A 21,117-nucleotide genomic window follows, 5' to 3' on the forward strand; every position below is an offset into this window, starting at 1 on the left:
AAAAAAATCTTATTACAAATAGTTTTATATAAGAAATGTTTATTTTACATAATATACTTTTGTACATCTATTTAAATTTACGTGGTAGTGAGCTATTAGTTTTGAAAATGTTGATTTCTAGATTAGTTTTTAGAGACAGTTACATGTAGTAAATAATTCATTAAATAGCTGAACACTTTAAACTTTTCTGATCTTACACACAGAGTAAAAACATGGTTGTGATAAACATAATCTAACAGTAACATATTATGATAAGATTTGTAGTTCAAACATATTATGATCATCTTTAGTATTACAAAATATCATATGATCAAATATAGTCATAATATTGCATCATACTGTTTTCCTATTAATCATTATGTGATTTTCTAACATCATATTAACCCAATATTATCATAAAATTGTCATACATGAAGTGATATAATCCAAAGCATATATATGATCCAAATTAATTTATTATGAAATCATTCTATGATCCAAATCATATCATTAAAAGTTTTTTTTGAGAATAAAAAAGGTAATTTTAATAGGATTTAGTTTTAATATTCTTAATTCCCAATTTAAATATTATTGATAAATTCAAATTTATTGTTCGCTTTAGGAAAGCTAAAGATGTTATTCAAATAAAACTTTGCTTTTGAAAATAGCTTAGATAAACACTAACAATAAACACTAATGCAAAACATCATTATAAAAATGTTGTGAACCAAATATTATTAAAAGTAAACACATTTTGTTTGTATCTTAAGCATACTATGATTACAAATATAGAAACTTAATATTTAATGGTAATTTGTAACTTTAAATGTTTATATGGCAATGCAAACTTATCATCAAAAGTTATTTTTGGGGAATACACAATTTATTTTTTAACAAGATTTAGTTTATGTGATATTTCGTGTCAAAATATTTTGATTCTGCTCTAATATAAAAATATTGAATGTATGACTTAAAAATGCGAAATTTTTTAAAATTTTTAGCTTTTATTTTGAAACATTTGTACAGCATCAATCTATTGAAAGTATTAGCCACTGTTAGTTATGACCTTTTCCCATTATTCTGGCAACAGATGGATTCCGAGCCAAAAGCACTGCTCATCTTTTGAGGCCAAAAACGAATCAATCCAATATCGCATACTCTGTTCCAAAGTAAAGCGTATCCCAGAGAGAACGTTCTGCATCGATTGAAATAAATATTAGTCGGATGGGACTAAGTCTGGTCTATAAGAAGGGTGAGGCAAAAGTTCCAAACCACTTCTTTCTAATTAGTTTTTAACAGGTATTGCAACATGGGACCGAGCGCTTTCATGATGGTTGGTCGCATGTTATGGGCGTTGGGCTAATGCAAACGAATCAATTGCATTCGGTACAGGTTCCTTGTGATAGTCTGGTCAGATTTCAGAAGCACCTAAAGATAGGACCATTTTGATCGCTAAAATCCAAATGCAGAGACATAACTTAGCGCCATGAGTATTTGGGTTTGGTGTCGATTCGGCAGATTGCCGGTCTTCAAATACGATTTCTTACTCTTCGGGTTATCGTTTGGATTCATTTTATAAGAGAAAACATATTTTCTCTTATTTCTCTGCATTAACGTTCAAGTATCACTTCGGACATGCAAACTTGTCTTTCAAGGTCTGTCGGCTTCAATTCACATGGTACCCAACTTCCCTGCTTTTGGATGTTGCTCACAAACATTTTGAAATGGCTGTTCGAGTAACTCCAAAGATGTTGCATGCTCTTGTTAAGTTTGACAACAATATTTATGGAATAATGCCTCCAATTCTTGGTCTTAAAACTTTTTTCCTTGTAAAGCTAAACTTCCCGCATAACTAAGTGAGAATAAATGACAGATATGTATGCTTCAAAATGACATATAAGTTATTGAAAACAAAACCCACGTTCAAAAGATACGTAATCTATTGTAAATATCGCATTTTTAAGTCATACATCCAATAATTTTGGGGTATACCAAATTTATTATATTTAGTAAGATTGAAGAAGAACCGCAAGATCAGACATCACTCCTTCTAAGGTGTGTTTGGGGTCCGTCAGTAAAAGATAATTTTCAATGTCTAGTTTTATAAAAACAAAAAAAAAATCGATATACTCCAAAGCATTTAAACTGTGTTTTACTTATTCCTAAGAGATTATTTTACCTTCATAAGGCCTACAAATTTACTGACATTAACAATCTTCAGGTCAAATTTTACCCAAATAGAAAATATTTTTTTTTAAAAAAACCTAACGTAGTTGTTGACATTTGAAATTAAATTAAAGTCATAAAGTATCAAAAATATCAACCACTCATTTTTAGAAAAAATGCAATTTTAATTTCAAAATGGGTAACATTTTACCCGAAGACCTTATGAAGGATAAGAAAAACAGTGGTTCGGGAAGTATGATGAAAAGAGACAGATATATGGGGAATTTCATGTCAAGTGAACCAACTTTTGAAATCGATGTCTTCCGATCGGGATGAAATTTGCACCAAGGTTAGCTCTATTGGATAGTAACTCAGACACAATTTTTCAACAACATCGGTCGAGAACTCTCTGAGTTATAGGGGGTAAAATTTTGACAATTTGGTCAAACAGGGGTTTTTTCTTATCCATGTAACTTATTACCTATTGTTCTTAGCAAAATGTGTCCCAAATAGTATAGATAGCTATTTCTTCGATCTTTCGAAAAAAAATATTTAAAAAAAAAAATAAAAAATTTTTAATATTTTTTTTCCGAAATCAAAAACTTTTTTGACTTTTTTTTAAAATTTTTTCTCTTTTTTTTTTTTTTTTTTTTTTTTCTTAAAATAAAGTTTAGATATTTTCCTTGAACACCTACTTGGTCGCTTAGTGGGATGCGAGTGGGATATCTATCAAAATAAATATTTTGTAACTCAAAACATAAAATTTTTGACTTTTTTTGCAAAATCAAAAACTTTGTTGACTTTTTTTTTTCAAAATGGACCCTTTTTTAATCTTTTTTTTTAGGTCAAACAAAAGCTTAGATATTATCCTTGAAGACCCTTTTGGTCGCTTAGTGGGATGCGAGTGGGATATCTATCAAAATAAATATTTTTTAACTCAAGACTTACAATTTTTGACTTTTTTTTTTGCAAATACGATTTTTTTTCCAAATGGGCCCTTTTTTTAAAATTTTTTTTGTAGTCAAAAGAAAGCTTAGGTCCATTCCTTTAAGATATTTTTAGTCCCTTAGTGGGATGCGAGTGGGATATCTATCAAAATAAATATTTTGTAACGCAAGACATACAATTTTTTAATTTTTTTTTGCAAAATCAATATTTTTTTCCAATATGGGCCCTTTTTTAATTTTTTTTTTCCTCAAAAGAAAGCCTAGGTCCATTCCTTTAAGATATTTTTAGTCCCTTAGTGGGATGCGAGTGGGATATCTATCAAAATAAATGTTTTAACACAAAAATTGTATGTCTTGAGTTACAAAACATTTATTTTGATATATATCCCACTCGCATCCCACTAAGCGATCAAAACCATCTTAAAGGAATAGGCCTAGGCTTTCTTTATAGCAAAAAAAAAAATTACAAAAAGGGCCCATTTTAAAAAAAAGTCAAAAAAGTTTTTGATTTTGCCAAAAAATCAAAAATTGTATATCTTGAGTTACAAAATATTTATTATGATAGATATCCCACTCGTATCCCACTAAGGGACCTAAAATATCTTAAAGGAATGGACCTAAGCTTTCTTTTGACTAAAAAAAAAAATTTAAAAAAAGTGCCCATTTTGAAAAAAAAATCGAATTTGCAAAAAAAAAGTCAATAATTGAATGTCTTGAGTTACAACATTTTTATTTTAATAGATATCCTACTCACATCTTCCTAAGTGACAAAATAGGTCTTAAAGGAAAAGACCTAAGCTTTCTTTTGAGCAAAAAAAAATTTTTAAAAAAAAGTCCCATATTGGAAAAAAATTTCGATTTTGCAAAAAAAAATTAAAAAATTGTTACAAAATATTTATTTTGATAGATATCCCACTAGCATCCCACTAAGGGACTAAAAATATCTTAAAGGAATGGACCTAGGCTTTCTTTTGAGCAAAAAAAAAAATTAAAAAAGGGCCCATATTGGAAAAAAATATTGATTTTGCAAAAAAAAATTAAAAAATTGTATGTCTTGCGTTACAAAATATTTATTTTGATAGATATCCCACTCGCATCCCACTAAGGGACTAAAAATATCTTAAAGGAATGGACCTAAGCTTTCTTTTGACTACAAAAAAAATTTTAAAAAAAGGGCCCATTTGGAAAAAAAAACGTATTTGCAAAAAAAAAAAGTCAAAAATTGTAAGTCTTGAGTTAAAAAATATTTATTTTGATAGATATCCCACTCGCATCCCACTAAGCGACCAAAAGGGTCTTCAAGGATAATATCTAAGCTTTTGTTTGACCTAAAAAAAAAGATTAAAAAAGGGTCCATTTTGAAAAAAAAAAGTCAACAAAGTTTTTGATTTTGCAAAAAAAGTCAAAAATTGTATGTTTTGAGTTACAAAATATTTATTTTGATAGATATCCCACTCGCATCCCACTAAGCGACCAAGTAGGTGTTCAAGGAAAATATCTAAACTTTATTTTAAGAAAAAAAAATAAAATGAGAAAAAATTTTAAAAAAAAGTCAAAAAAGTTTTTGATTTCGGAAAAAAAATATTAAAAATTTTTTATTTTTTTTTTTAAATATTTTTTTTCGAAAGATCGAAGAAATAGCTATCTATACTATTTGGGACACATTTTGCTAAGAACAATAGGTAATAAGTTACATGGATAAGAAAAAACCCCTGTTTGACCAAATTGTCAAAATTTTACCCCCTATAACTCAGAGAGTTCTCGACCGATGTTGTTGAAAAATTGTGTCTGAGTTACTATCCAATAGAGCTAACCTTGGTGCAAATTTCATCCCGATCGGAAGACATCGATTTCAAAAGTTGGTTCACTTGACATGAAATGCCCCATATATTAGAGCTGTTAAAGCTCTGTTTTTTAAAAACTTAACATAGTTGTTGACATTTGAAATGAAATAAAATTCATAAAATATCAAAAATATCCACCACTAAATTTTAGAAAAAATTAAATATTAATTTCAAAATGGGTCAGGTTTGAACCGAATACCTTGTGAAGGATAAAATAAGTAATCAAAATGGTTTTAATCACTATTATTCAGGTATGTTCTGTAATCCACGTGATTTCAAATCACATACCGTTTTAAAATCACACGTGTGATTTGTGGCTGTTCTGTATATTACACTGTTATTGTATTTTTCGGTGTGATTTTAAATTTTAAAGTGAAAATAAAAAATGCCTGGAGCTTCTGTTATATCTTTAATGGAATTAAAAAGAATGGCATTACATTTTATAAAAATTTTGCAAAAATTATGGCGCAAGCTCAACCAGTATGTCAAAAATAAAACAAAACAGCGAAGCTGTCACAGTACACAATTGCTTTTGGTTACCACTTGCTTCAACTTTGTTGCAGTTTTTTTTTCCAATTAGCGCAAAAAACTTAACGCATATTGATAACTTATAATATAATCTAACAAATATTATAAATTTTATGACGAATTCTATAATTAATTTAAAGATATTGAACATATTTTAGACAAACATTAAACAATTTTAGTCTGGCAAGCTTCTATGTATTTTCGAAAATCATAAACAGCTGACAACTAAAAACAAACCTGAAACCAAAAAAGAAATCACAAAAGCAAATAAACTTTTTACAGCAGAAAAGGTGTCTCTAGATTTTTATTAAACTTTAAGTGTTTTTTTAATAAAACAAGTAATTCTATAAGAAAATTAATAAAGGACATATTGTTTAATAAATTTATTTTAATATCTTCCATGATATAGCCGCAGAAATAACCAAGTGATTTGAAAACATTAGTGACTTTGCTGAACGTTTTAAAATCACAAAATTATGTGCTCAGAACACCTTTTATGTGATAACCACTTTTATAAAATGTGATTTGCAGAACATACCTGATTAATAAATAAAACTTTTTTTCTTCTTATTTCTAGGCGTTTTAATATTTTTCCAAAAAACCGGTTATTATAAAAAAACCGAAACCGAAACCGGTTTATATTAAATTGCAATTTTTCGAAGAAACCGAAAACCGGTTTCTAAAAAATGTCAAAGAATCGATCACCCTAATATACATACATTGGTATCTACACAAATTTCGCTCCAAATAAATTTTATATATACGTCATGTCAAGTCATGTCACTTAATTTTATGATGATCTTTCCATAATTGGTCATAGCTCAAATATAAGGCCCACTTTCATATAGACATAACACACACGACTTATTCTCATGGTGATCCCATGTCTCAATAACCACTCACGAAAATAAATTATTGAAATTTAAATTATATTATATGGTCGGTCTTGACGACCATACTTTCTTACTTGTTTTTTTTTTCTTTTGGAAAACCAGACCACACCAAAATATTAGAATACATAAATCATTATAGTAGTTAATGCATCCAGAAAATGAATATAGTTGTACATGTTTACTGTAACCATTTCAAAATTTTTAAAAGTTTTTTTAAAAATTTCATTGTCACAGTAATTATTTTTATGATTGCGGTAACCATAATATGGTAAAGTTAAAATTCACATGATTGTCGCAATCATATGTATGTTTAAAGTTTATATGTAAATATAAGCTTATTCATGAGGAATCATTATTTAATACATTCATATATGTATATGATTGGGACAATCACATGAGAATCTAAACTTTACCCTATATATAATTACAGTGATCATAATATATTTAAAAACTTTTTTAAATGGTTACAATTGGAACAATCATGTGAATCTTAACATTACCATATTATGGTTACCGAAATCATATAAATAATTACAGTGATTGTTACAATAAACATGTACAACTATATTTTTTCTCTGCGTGTGGTGAACCTTAAATTATTTATTTTTTAGCTTATTTTTTTTCTCAAAATTTGTTGATACAAAATAAGTTCTTTAAAAATTAACTTCAGCTGCAATTTGCAAATAATATTCTAAAGAATTTTCAAAATTTTTTTTAATTAATCTGCATGTGAAATTGTAAGTGCTACCTTTGTCCTCCTGCTTCTGCAAACCTTCTACAGAAGTTATGGTTGCTTGAATACAGCTTTTACTTACTGACTTATAATGTCAAATTGGTTCGCATTTAAAAAAGCCTCTTATATGGACAAAAATGTTTATATTTTTAAAAAGCTCCGATAAATTAAACACTTTTATAGGGATTTTCTATAAATAAAAAAATACAACTGTTAAGGAACTCAGAATGTAGTACATATGTAATTAATATTTTTAACTAAAATACTCCTATAACCGTTTTACATACACACTTTAAATATAATTATTTTAAACATTAGTTATCTTAAATCTATATATAAATAGCATAAAAATATCATATAAAAATCATAAACTCTAACATGAAATAAAACTTTATTTCTTTGTATTGTTTTGGTTTTTTTTTTATTCGTCTTCTTATTTCAACACAATTGAATGTTGTATTTTAATTATTCTATTATTTTTAATCAAATAACTTCTCTACCATGCATATATTTATACAACTCGCTTTAATTAAAATATTAATTTAAAATTTTTTTGTATCTTTATTTTCATTTGTTTCGTTTTTTTTTTTTAATTTGTTTAACGCATTTTATTGTTGCCACACTCATAACGTACAAACAACAACAACAACAAACAGGGTCAAGTTGATGATCGTGATCGCACAATACGTTTGCAAAAAAATCTCATTGAAAAATTAGAGGCTGAAAAACTTAAAGCGCCACATGCTGCTAATGAAATTGCCACAAAGGAGTGTGTAGACACAGCAACACAAACTGAAAGGGTACGTGTGTCTTCCTCAACTAAATCTGAGTTTACTTTAATCACTAATTGTTTTTTTAATATTTTTTATTAATTGTTTTTATTTTATTTAAAAAAGTAAATGTTTTAAATGATTTTTAATGTTTATATTTTTACAGACACGCCCCTTAACAATTGGCACGGAAAGTTTGTCGAGGTAAGAAATCGATAACGTTTTAAACTAATTTTGATTTATAATAAATAATAAATCATTTGTTATTTAAAACTTTAAATTATTTTTTATTGTATTATATTGATTACTTTATTTTTTCTTTAAATTTTAAATAAAGTTAATATGCACTGTAAGAGAAATAAATATTAGTTATTTTATTTAGTTTTATATATACCTTATGGTGACCCTGATTTTATATTTTTGAGATCTCAGATTGTTCTCCAATATTTAAGCACCAAATGCTGTAAATTTGAGCAAAATCGGATTAAGTTTAGCAGCATTATTTTCAACAAAAAAAAAAAATTACAAAAAAAATCTTAACCAGGGACCGTAACGGTTATAAGTGATATTAAAAAAGTTATTTTATAACAGTTATTTTGTGAATTTAAAAATAAAAATTCATCTAAAACATTTATTATTCAACTTAAAAATAAAAGTTCGCATGAAACTCTTAAAAGAAGAGTTTTATATAGCCATCATAAAAAAACTCCTTTGAGAAGTTTTGTTTTTCCCGTCTGCAAAAATAACTCATTTGAGGAGTTTTATTTTTTCCGTCATAAAATAAAACTTATATGAGGAGTTCTATATTTCCCGTCAGAATCTATGGTGATTTAAAAATCATCAAATTAAAAAAATGATCTCAACTCCACAGTTGACAGTTATTTTTTAACGTCAAAATAAAAGTTCGCATGAAACTCTTAAAAAAGAGTTTTAAATAGCTGTCATAAATAAAACTCATTTGAGGAGTTTTATTTTTTCCATTATAAAATAAAACTCGTTTGAGGAGTTTTATTTTTTCCGTCATAAAATAAAACTCATTTGAGGAGTTTTATTTTTCCCGTCAGTAAATAAAAGTCATTTTATGTAAGTTGACCCCTAAGCTTGCCGCTGGTCAGATCATTACAATTTGTAAAGCACCTTGCATTGCAATTGAATAAATTGTCATTAAAATAAAAACAAGTGGGATTTTAATTTGCTATTGTTTGATTCCAATTATTAAATTAATGTTGTTTTTTTTCTTAAACAAAAAAATTACTACACTCATTAATCAGATAGACTCAATAAAGAAAAATATTGAAAAAAGTAGAAAAAGAGATGAAAAAATAAAACTCCTCAAATGAGTTTTTTTCTGACGGAAAAAATAAAACTCCTCAAATGAGTCTTTTTTATGACGACTATTTAAAACTAATTTTTTAAGAGTTTCATGCGAACTTTTATTTTTACGTTGAATAATAACTGTAAACTGTGGAGTTGAGATCATTTTAGATAGATTTTGAAAGAGCACGTCAATACGAACAGTATACGTCTCCCTTGACTCTAACATAGTGATTTTTTTATTTAAAATTTTCTGGATTACGGTCTCTGACCTTAACATCTTCATGTCAAATTTGACTCAAATAGAAAATATATATATTTTTTAGTTGTTGACATTTCAAATTAAATAAAAGTCATAAAAGGTCAAAAATATCAACCACTCACTTTTAGAAAAAATTCAATTTTAATTTGAAAATGGGTAAAATTTGAACCGAAGACTTTATGAAGAATAAGAAAATCACAACTTTGGTATTTACTCGGGGAAGCCCAGTTTTCATACAAATATACTGTTCAGCAAGTAGTATGAAAAGATACAGATATTTATATATTAGTGAAAAGAAATACATAAAATATCAAAAATATCAACCACTCACTTTTAGAAAATATTCAACTTTAATTTCAAAATGGTTCAAATTTGACCCGAAGACCTTATGAGGGTTAATAACAATATTATGAACAATTTTCAAATAACATATGTAGATCTGAAATATATTCGAACAAATTTTAGTATTGTTACAACAATAATAATTTATTTGCAATTATCTGCAATTGGTTTGAATTATTCAACTTAATTCCAAATAGTTTTTTCCAAAATTAATGTTTCACCGTTCTGCTCTTTAAAACTCTATAATTATATATGTTTCTTTTTAACATCTTAACGGTTTGTTGCATTTTTCTTACAATATTTTTTTTTTTTTGTTTTTCCAAAATGCATGTTTAAACTCTCCACATTTGCATACCTGTTTTAACTATTTCTATTCGCAAAACATATAAATTTAAAAAAATATACCTGCAGTGATTGCATGTCTAAAATAAATTAAATTTGGCTTGAATATACCAAAAAAAAAAACAAGAAAACTTTCGCATATAATCAAATAATTTTCTTATACAACAATAAATTTAGGTTAAATTTAATTCAGTTACTTTTTTTTCGTTTGTTAAAATTTTTACTTTTGTACAATTATATTATTATGAGCATAAATTTAATAAATTTGAATTTAATCTATACTTTCATGCTAACACTTTTTTAAAACCTGGTTTGGTATGGTTTGTTATTATAACTATTATCCTTAATTAAAATATATTTAAATACAGACTACAACAATATGGAGAACAAAAGGTATTATACTGTGATTTTTTCTTGGCTGTCATATTATTGTCCGCAATTAACATTATTTGTATTTTACATTTAAGTTATTCGTGTGTTAAAAATTGTTCCTCATGATTTTCAATTCTTGAAAAGAATCTTAGTTTTAAGTTGTATTTTTGTTAAGAAGTATTTATAAGAAAACAGCAATTGATTTGAGAAAATTATGTTAGAAATTAACGTCCTGTGAACGGAAATCAAAATTGTATGTATAAATACAGAAGAAAAATGGATTTTAAAAAATTTTAAAATTCAATATTGTAGTAAAAGAAAGTTTATAAATAGATTTCAAATCAAACTTTTAGATCATAGTTATAGATAGCCCCTAATCGTCCATATTATTCCATTTTATCCTTATAAATGTATAAGAAATATTATAATCTAGTTTACCATTAGAATTGCCATTGATTTAGAGGCAAAATATGGCGAGGTTAAGACTATAATTGACCGTAGGTCTAAGGAAGGTCTACCCAAAAATTCACTTTATTGTTCATAAATGTAAAGTTATGTTAGAAAGTGTTTTGTGCATCAAGTGCACACATCCAATAATCTTAAAGTCTATTGTGATACCCTTTCGAATGCTAAAGAAAATTTAATAGTTAGAATAAAAGTGTATACAAAAGGAAAATGGAAGAATAGAGATTGCTAGTATAGTAAGTATGATACCCTTCAGTCTGCAACCAGATATGTTATCCAATCTATCATAGAAACCTCTGCCCAGTCTATGTCGCTGCAGCATAGTTCAATCACAGATCAGGGACCGTTATTAGTGATATCAAAAAAGTTATTTTGCGACTTTAAAAATAAAAATCCATCTAAAACTGTTATTATTCATAAAAATAAATGTTCGCATGAAACTCTTAAAAAAAGAGTTTTAAATAGCCATCATAAAAAAACTCATTTGAGGAGTTTTATTTTTCCCGTCAGAAAAAAACATGTGAACTAAAGTTCACATGAAACTATTAAAAAAAGAGTTTTAAATAGCAGACATAAAAATCTCATTTGAGGAGTTTTATTTTTCCCGTCAGAAAAAAACTCATTTGAGGAGTTTTATTTTTTCCGACATAAAATAAAAGTCATTTGGGGAGTTTTATTTTTCCCGTCAGAAAATAAAACTCATTTTATGTAAATAGAATAAAGAAAGAAATTCAAAAAAGTAGAAAATAAACAAAAAAAGTTTTATTTTCTGACGGGAAAAATAAAACTCCTCAAATGACTTTTATTTTATGTCGGAAAAAATAAAACTCCTCAAATGAGTTTTTTTCTGACGGGAAAAATAAAACTCCTCAAATGAGATTTTTATGCCTGCTATTTAAAACTCTTTTTTTAATAGTTTCATGTGAACTTTTATTTTTACGTTGAATAAAATAACTGTTAACTGTGGAGTTGATATAATTTTTTTAATAGATTCTGAAAGAGCACGTCAATATGAATCTTTTGGTCTCCGTTGACTCTAACAAAGAGAGTTTTTGATTTCATATTTTCCGTATCATCCTCACTCATTCTATAATTTTAGCTCTTATTGGACACTGATCTGTAATCACCTCCCCTATCATACTCAGGCAAATCCTAACTGCAATTTGGTACCCGATAAGTCCAGCTTGACCTTGACAACCTACATACTGTCCTGTTTCTCCAGGATCGGTTGGTTACATTATGATAATTTTTGGGTTTCTCCATAGAATAGTGGCAGATCTACGGTTTTACGCTATATATCCTCTCATCGAAACTCATTACAGAATACTATCGTTAAGCTTTACGTAGCAGTGCACAGTAAAGCGCAGCAGTATACAGATATAATGGTTAACTAGTTTGGATCCAAGTAAGTGGCTATTAAGAACCTTCAGTGCCGCTTGAATATCGATAATTAGCTTTTCGCGCCTTGTAATACTCGACAGTATCTTTGCCTGAAAGACTTTACATTATTCGGGAAGATCATATGATATCCGGATATCAGTCTCCATAATTCAGACACCGTCTTCTGTGTCTATCTCTACAGGAGGTATCTCCTTGAAAATCGAATAACCTTCAAATAGTCGGTCGGATTCAAACCATTGTCGATATTATATAAAATTCTAGTGTCATCCACTTGAATTGATCTAACTAAAGCAGACTCGTTGAGCCCTAGTAAGTTTATTTTAGCCAACACAGCCATATATTCTTCAATGGGCAGTATGATGATACCAAATCAGATGCACCTCTGAGCATTTTCGAGTATCTTTCTCAAAAAGTCCTCTCTCAAAATCTCTCACTAGACAGGTAACCATGTGAAAGTATAGATATAACGATCGATGTGTAGATCCAGTTTACCATATGCGATCGCAATCGCTAATGCTTCTCTATGGAGTTCCTGTAAGCTTAGTAGCTAATGAGTCGGTCATGAGAGTTCCTTTTCCAAGATATTTAACTATCAAAGGTTTTTCTAACCCTTCACCACAAGTAGTAAGGCTATATATAAGTTTGTCATTTCGTTTGTAATTTCTACATTCTTTATATAAAAATAATATATATACTGGATCGTTGTAGATAGCGTCTGGCTGTTGAAATTAACTTTCCGAAGTCCCTCAATTACTTACATATATCAATATATCTGCTATAGTTCAATTTAGATTGCTATTTAAAATGGGAAAAAATTGGTCCACAAATGGCTGAGATATAAAAATAGTTTTTAATATTTCTTTTACAAGTATATTTTGATGGATGATAATATAGGACTCGAATATAGAACTCTTAGCTCAACTCCCCCTAAGCAAGGGCAAAAACAATTAACTCTGTTTTCGATGGATTCACACCCAGTCCCTTGCTACCAAGGAGACAGTTATCTTGACTCCACCTGTATAATCTCACTGATAGTAGGGAGACATTTTTCCTTAACCAGAATTAATACGTCACAGCATCAACTACTATCTTCCTCAATAGTCCACAGGACGACATTGACCAGGTCATTGATTATCCAACAAAAGTTGGATAATTCAGAAATTCTTTGAATATAAAACTTAAACTTAAATACATCTATTTTAGAAATTTACATTTTACAAAGGCATTTGTCGCTATAATCCTAAATTTTACCTTTTAATATAAAAATATAAAATATTTTTTATAAAAAAAAGTAAAAATAAATATTTAGAAATCAATTGCTGTTAAATTAAGAATTATCTATCCATTAAGAAAACCATTTATGTGATTTCATTTTATGTTGAATGTTTTCAAATAAGATTTTTTAAATATATAAAAAATATTTTGATTGCATGCTGCAAATTCACATAGAAATTTGAGGTAAATCTTACTAATAAAACTACTAATAAAACATTCTAATTAAGACAAGGACGTACTTAACCCTACCAACAAAAAAAAAACAAGAAGCATGCAATACAATACAGCTTTTTCAAAATTTAGCTACTTTTCATAAACTTTAATCTTCTTTCTCAAACAAAAAATCTAATATTAATAACAAATAAATGTATTTTTTTTCTTTTTGTTTCGTCTTGATTTGAAATTAGAAGTAAACCAGAATACACCAGTTATACCACATATTTCCCAGCAATTTGCAGTGATTCTACCACCATAATACAACATCATCAACAAAATCCCGGCTGCTTGGCAAATAATCAAACTAGACGTCATACCATAATTTCTACTACTTTAACAAATTATAATCAACAATTATCAACGCCAAGACATACGCCGCGTAGAGCATCAATTGCCTGGGAAAAGCAGACACCTTCATATAAGCCCGTCAAGATAACCCTAATCGGTGATCCCTTGAAGCACTGGCAGAGTGAGGGAAATTCATTAGACAAAAGTAAAGAGGAGGAATTTAGTAAAAAATGTATTAATACAAATATAAATAAACAACTACCGCAACAAGAGAATGCCCCTAATAATAGTAATAATATAATATTGAATTCTAAACATCATCATCGTCTGCAGGACATAATGGTGGCAAATGAAATAAAAACACAAATTCATCCGCCTCAGCATCAGCATCAACGTAGTAATAATCAACATCATCATCATCAGCATCATCAGCAGCTGCAACAGCAACAACAGTCGTCGCATCAATTTTATAAAACAACAACATCACATCAACACAATAATTTAAAACCAACAGTTACTATAGTTTAACAACAAACTAAATTAATATACACTTACTTATAGATTGCTATACTTTTATTAAACAAAATAGTTACATTTTTTAAACAAAATCATAAATAAGTTTAAGTTTTTCAACCCAGGGTTAAATTGTATTTAACGGTTTGTTAAATACTGTTTTTGTATATGGAGAGTTTCAAATGGACACGAATTGGTTCTGATATGTAAATTTTTTACAAGTTTAAATGTCAGATAATTTATAAACAGGAACTGGTTGTCTTGTTAAATTAAAAACTTAGCTGGGATTGATACAAAATAAAGTCAGGATTTCGTTTTTAAGTTTGTTATATGGTCAAACGAAATGAACAAAAATCATTTTCTGCGAATTCCTGTATATCTCTACACCCAAAGAAAATATATAGTTGTACATGTTCACTGCAACCATTTCAAAATCTATACAAGTTTTTTAACCATATTATGGTCATTGTAAGTATTTTCATGATTGCGGTAACCATAATATGGTAAAGTTAAGATTCACATAATAATCGCAATCATATATATGATTGTAGTAAATAAATATATGTTTATGGCAATCATATTCATGATGCATCGAACAACATAATCCTGCTGACCGAAAAACGGTTTCATTTTTCATCTTTCTAAACTCCACCGGTTTTGGTTTTTTTTAACTTTTCGTTTTTTTGACAACCGGTTTCTGTAAGACGGTTAACCGGTTTGAATGAAATATATTTTCTAAAGCTCATTCAAGCATATTTATGAAAAACTTTGATACCTTTTTTAAAAATATTGATTTATTATTTGACAATATTTGAGGAGCCACAGAACAAAAGGTAATTTTTTGAACATTTTGGGAAATTGATTTTTTCTAGAAGATATCAACCCAAATATTATAAAAATACCAAAAAATTAATTTGTAAAAAAAATCAAATAAGAACCTGTTGTTCTGCGGCTCCCCAAAAACAGCAAAAACATTTTTCTTTTAAAATTTCAATAATTTATATTTTTGAGTGATTTTCGAAGGTGGGCCTAACATGGGAGCTATGACCAATTATGGACCGATCACCATGTAATTATGTCGTGTGATTTATGTCTATATTAAAGTTAGCTATGTTGAATTTTGTGTGTATACCAACATTTTTAAGCGATTTATGCACGTTAAAGTGATATTCGGAAGTGGGCCTTATATGGCAGCTATGACCAATTATGGACCGATCACCATGAAATTAGTACGTGTAATATATGTCTATATTCGAGTTAAATATGTTGAATTTTGTGTGTATACTAACATTTTTGAGAGATTTATGCACGTTAAAGTGATTTTCGGAAGCGGGTCTATATGGGAGCTATGACTAATTATGGACCGATCGTAACAAAATTTGGTGACATGAATTTTGTGTATACAAAACTTATTTGGAGCGCAATTTGTGTAGATACATATATAAATTAAACATTTATGACCGATAAAGTCCAATTTTGGAAGGACATTTGTATGGGGGCTAGGTGAAATAATGGACCGATTTCTGCCAGTTTCAATAGGCTTGGTCCTTGGGCCGAAAAAATAATAAGTACCGAATTTTATCGAAATATCTAGCCAGCCAGCCAGCCAGCCAGCCAGCCGACCAGACGGACGGACGGACATCGTTTAATCGACTCAGAAAGTGATTCGAAGTCGATCGGTATACTTTAAGGTGGGTGTTAGACTAATATTTTTGGGCGTTACAAACATCTGCACAAACGCATAATACCCTCCCCACTATGGTGGTGTAGGTTATAATAATATAATAGTTAAAAAAACTTGTAAAAATTTTGAAATGGCTACAGTAAACATGAACAACTATATTTTTTCTCTGCGTGTAGGTAAATTTGTGCATCTTTTTCTCAACGAAATTAAATTTATTCTAGTGAAAGCGGAGTTGCCAATTAAGCTGACCCTTCTATTAAGCTTTTACGATTTTTGGTGCTTTCAAGGTCTGAAATTGTTCTTCGTCATCTATAAAATTGTTGTAAAATTTAATAACTTTTAAAGCTTGCACTTCATGCGTTATGAATATTATGAATTTAGCTGATTTCGAGGAAATTAGGTTTTTGGTCGCAAATTTGTTAAATTTTTTTCTATAAAAATATTTCGTAGTCTATTTTATTATATTCAATTTTAGATTGTTTCTTAGGGTTGGTAATTTACGATTTTGTAATTTTATATTTAAGGGCCTACTTAACCCACTGTTCTTTAAACGAATCGGAGTAAGGTTTTTGATTTTCAAACGAATTTACATATTTACATCAATTTATCAACTATTAATTTTTGAAATTGGATCGTTTATAACATAACTCGATTTACTGAAAAGGGGGGTATATCTGGAGTCAAAATTCATTTCCAAGACATTAAGGTCTACACTGAAAATATAAAATAAATAAAAAAATTAAAAGAAAAATGATTGAAATCAGTCTATAATGATTTTCATGATCTTAAAGAAATCAAAGAAATTAAATCACTTGTGTCGAACTTTTGAGACTGTTTTATTTGTACTTCATTAACCCATGATAACCAGAAGTCAAAATGCTAATTTAAAGCAATTTCGCATATTAAATACACCACAATTATTAAAACAATTTGGTTAATAATAACAGCACAGAGAAAACAGATTCGTGATAGCAACCGAATTTGTTGCCAATCGAATGATTCTGTCTTAGTGAGCGAATTTTACAGTTGTGGGTACAATATTTTGGAAGGGGTAACTAAAGTTTGGTTGCCTCAACTAAAATTCTTCTTTATCAACTGACCTTCTGTTAGAACTGAAAAATTCTATATGTGCAACCGAATCATTCGATTGGCAACAATTTTAAGCACGAAAGATTTAACCCTTTTAAGCACGAACAATTTGTCTCTTCTGGCACCGTCTTATTGAAACCAAATGTGGTCCAAGTCCATGTTTTCCAATTCGGGCCAAAATATTCGGTATTCAGGGCGGGATAACGATCGCCATTCACAGTAACAGGACGATCGTTATTGTCGACGAAAAAATAATATAAAAAAAATATGGCCCAATGACGCCTCCGGCAAGCAAACCGCATTTTTTGGTTTGTTATTTGTTGTGGATGAAATGGTGATTCATGAAGCACATGTGAATTTTCACCAAACCAATAACGCATATTTTGCTTATTGTCGAACCCATTGGTCCAAAAATTAGCTTCGTTACTAAAGATGCGTTTGCGATTAAATTCATCATCTTGGCGCAACTTCTCCAGAGCCCAATCGGAGAATATACATCACGTCAAATGGACCATCGGATTCAATTCTTAAGTCAGCTTGATCTTGTATGGGTATAAACCAAGATCCTTATGTTAAATTCGCCATAAAGTGGTCTTGGTAATGCCCATTTCTTGATAACGCCGCGGAATCTACTTATTTGCATTATTTGTTACGGACGCCTGAAGGGCAGCGATATTTTCGTCACTTCGACCAACTCGTTGTCTCACTGCTACGACAGCATCACACATTGAATATATTCACTCAACTTGTTATTGCTTGTCTACTAGGGCGAGAATAACGACTGAAAATTTGAGATAACGCTCTTGAAGTTCCGGTCAGCGACTCCAAATTTCGGTAGTACATTTTTATAATTTGCATACGTTGTTCGTTCGTGTACTTTACCATGATGAAAATGTTGAGTTTACTGAAACAAAAGGAAAGAAATAGATCAGTGAAATAGTGCGTTCACAAATTAAATTCAAAGATGTCAACTACCTATTAGACAATTCTCATTCCAGTACAACTCTATGAAGATAACAATACATTTTTTTTAAAAGATTTTACTTACAAGTCTATGAGTTTGTTCAACAATATTCTACCAACCTCTGCAATAGCTTTGACTAAGTGGATAGAAGACTATATGTGGGTCCATATCAGGGATGACCAAAGCTAAACTATATTTGTGTTGATGAGCGAAAGAGAACTCCACTGAAAGTAAAGTTTAGTTAACCAAAAAATATGTCGGTATTTATAAGGTTTTATTTGATAACAATAATGAAGTCAATAGTCTTAATAAAATTGTCTACGACATATTATCATAGCTCATTAATTAAAAGTTCGATAACAAAATATTTTTTTTTGCTTATTTTATTACGTTGTTTTGATTAAAATCATAAAATCTGAAGAAAAACATTGTTCACAGAAGTAAATAGAGGAAAAGAACACTTCCTTGATTTTTTGAAGTTCGAAATATGTATATTAAATATTTCTTTCAGTTGTAATGACAAAATAACGATACTTGTGCATTCTCGAAAGAGACAGTGAGAATAAGTATATGTGTGTTGTTACTCAGCGCGAAAGCACTATGAAATGGGCTATATTTGATACTACTTTTAGTTGCTCTTTTCAGGCATCATTCTAACCAATTAAACCTTTCATTTACAAAGGGTGATAACCTTAAAATGGGTTGGTTGGGCATGTTGTGTACAATTTTAATCCATTGGAGCATTGTATTAGGCTCAATTCACATGATCGTATTCAGAAATTGTTACAATATCCTGATCCTTTTGTATATATGTGTCATTACTCCAATATCTGACAGGCTTGATCTAAATTTTTATGAATACTAATGGAATATTTGTCTGTCATAATCGAAATAAGAAAAGGGCTAAAAGTTTGACAAAGTACCACTTTTTTTGGGACTAATATGTTCTAGTATAAGTTTTTGTTTTTTTTAGAAAAGTCTTCCATAGGGACCCACAATTTTTTTAAATAACTTTATGTGGTCTACAAAAATTTAGGACGATTATTTTAATATACTTCAATTTTAACTGTTATTTTTAATCCAGAAAAAAACTAAATGAAATAATACAAATAGCCTAAAAATGTGTTTTAAAATTGATTATTTTCAATAAAAAAACTCTCCATGTATAAGTAAAAGTTACTGCAATTTAACCCTATAAAAACCATAGTTTATTTGTTAAACAAATATCGTGAAAACCTGACCTTATTGTTATTATACTCTCTTTCACTCTCTCTCTCTATCTCTCTTTGTTTTTATTATGACTTAACGCACATTTAATCTAATTAATATTTTTATCAAAACTAAAATTAACAATTAACTAAATACAATAACAAGACAAAGAAAACCTGTTATATAAATAATACAATTTATAAAGAAATTTAAGCCTTTTTGAATAAAAACTCCAAAAACCAGTAAATCCCCAGCCAATTGCCACAAATTTCGCCTTTTCATACAAAATAAAACAAAAAACTCATTAGATGCAATAAATAATAGTACGAATACATTCTTCAAATACAACCACAAAGAGAACAAAATATAAACATAAATATTTAAATAATATTAATGAAATGAAAAACAAAAGTATTATTAATTCATATTATTATTATTACAATTTAAAAAGTATATTTACAACGTATGTATGTAATATTTTTTAAAACATAATCCCCCATTTAATCAACCACAACAAAACAAAAATAAAAAATAAAAATCAAAAATACAATAAATCATTATTAACATAAAAAATAATTAACCTCCCAAAATAAATGTTTAAAATCAAACATTTAATGGGTCTCTGTAATTTCTTTTTGGTAAAATGTTCTCATTTACTTTTAAGTTTTAGTCGTAACAACTATTAGCAAGATTTTATTTGTTTAATCTTAATATTACAAACAATTATTTAGCTTATATTTATTAGCCTTTAAGTTTTATCCAATTTCCATTTTGTTGTTAGTTTATATTTCTTAAACAATTATAATTACACGTATACTTTATACATATTTAATACTTATTAAATTCTAAATATGTATTTACTATATTTATACTCACTGATATGTAATTTAAAATATTTATTTGAAATTTTTCGTTTTGTCTAAATGTCTAAATGAAAATTAATGGTTAAATTGCATCCAAGCTAAGCTATTGTAGCATCTATCATATTATTTTTTGGATTATTTTCAAAATATAACTTTTTGAAATATATACAAAATCAATATATATAAAACAAATAATATATATATAATCATGAAATGTTGTTTTATTTAATATGGAACTAAAGAGAATTGACCATCTCAATATGAAATATTATAAGGTGACTAAAAATTAAATTTATCAGTATGTCCTACATGAAATATAATTTCCAATTCCCCCCAGCAAAAACTTACATTAAAAAGTAATGAGTTAAAAGCTAATATAAGTACCTACTATTCACTACTTACACAATAGCTTTTTAAGTCATTATTTTAACACGGTGATGTCATTGGAGGCAAGTACTTACCACCCTCGCTTTAGTCATTGAAAAGCTGTTCAGTAATTGCAAGTCATTACCAAGTTTTTGCTGGGCCAAAAAAAAACTTTTCCAAAATCACAAAAAAATTTTTTTTATATTTGTGGCTCTATTTAGCGTACCAAGACCGGGACGAAAAATTCCTTTTGCAAAATAAATCAGAACATTGGGGGCATATAAAATAGATT

General features: G+C 28.5%; 1 protein-coding gene across 9 annotated transcripts in view; it reads left to right on the plus strand.

Annotated features, from left to right (window-relative positions):
- LOC135953351 (putative uncharacterized protein DDB_G0277255) overlaps window positions 1–20,109 on the plus strand; it is a 195,807-nt gene extending 175,698 nt beyond the window's left edge. For 5 of the 9 annotated variants that reach the window (XM_065503206.1, XM_065503207.1, XM_065503210.1 and 2 more), the window contains 3 exons: window positions 7,747–7,890; window positions 8,027–8,064; window positions 14,041–20,109. In XM_065503206.1, the coding sequence (XP_065359278.1) occupies window positions 7,747–7,890; window positions 8,027–8,064; window positions 14,041–14,665 (807 nt within the window). In that variant the 3' untranslated portion in view covers window positions 14,666–20,109. Of the gene's footprint in view, window positions 1–7,746; window positions 7,891–8,026; window positions 8,065–10,488; window positions 10,619–14,040 lie in introns of those variants that run through there. The other 4 variants (XM_065503211.1, XM_065503216.1, XM_065503212.1 and 1 more) reach the window with 3 other exon arrangements.
- The last annotated feature ends 1,008 nt before the right edge of the window (window positions 20,110–21,117 follow it).

Source organism: Calliphora vicina, chromosome 3 (genome assembly GCF_958450345.1).
Source record: "Calliphora vicina chromosome 3, idCalVici1.1, whole genome shotgun sequence".
NCBI classification, from domain to species: domain Eukaryota; kingdom Metazoa; phylum Arthropoda; class Insecta; order Diptera; family Calliphoridae; genus Calliphora; species Calliphora vicina.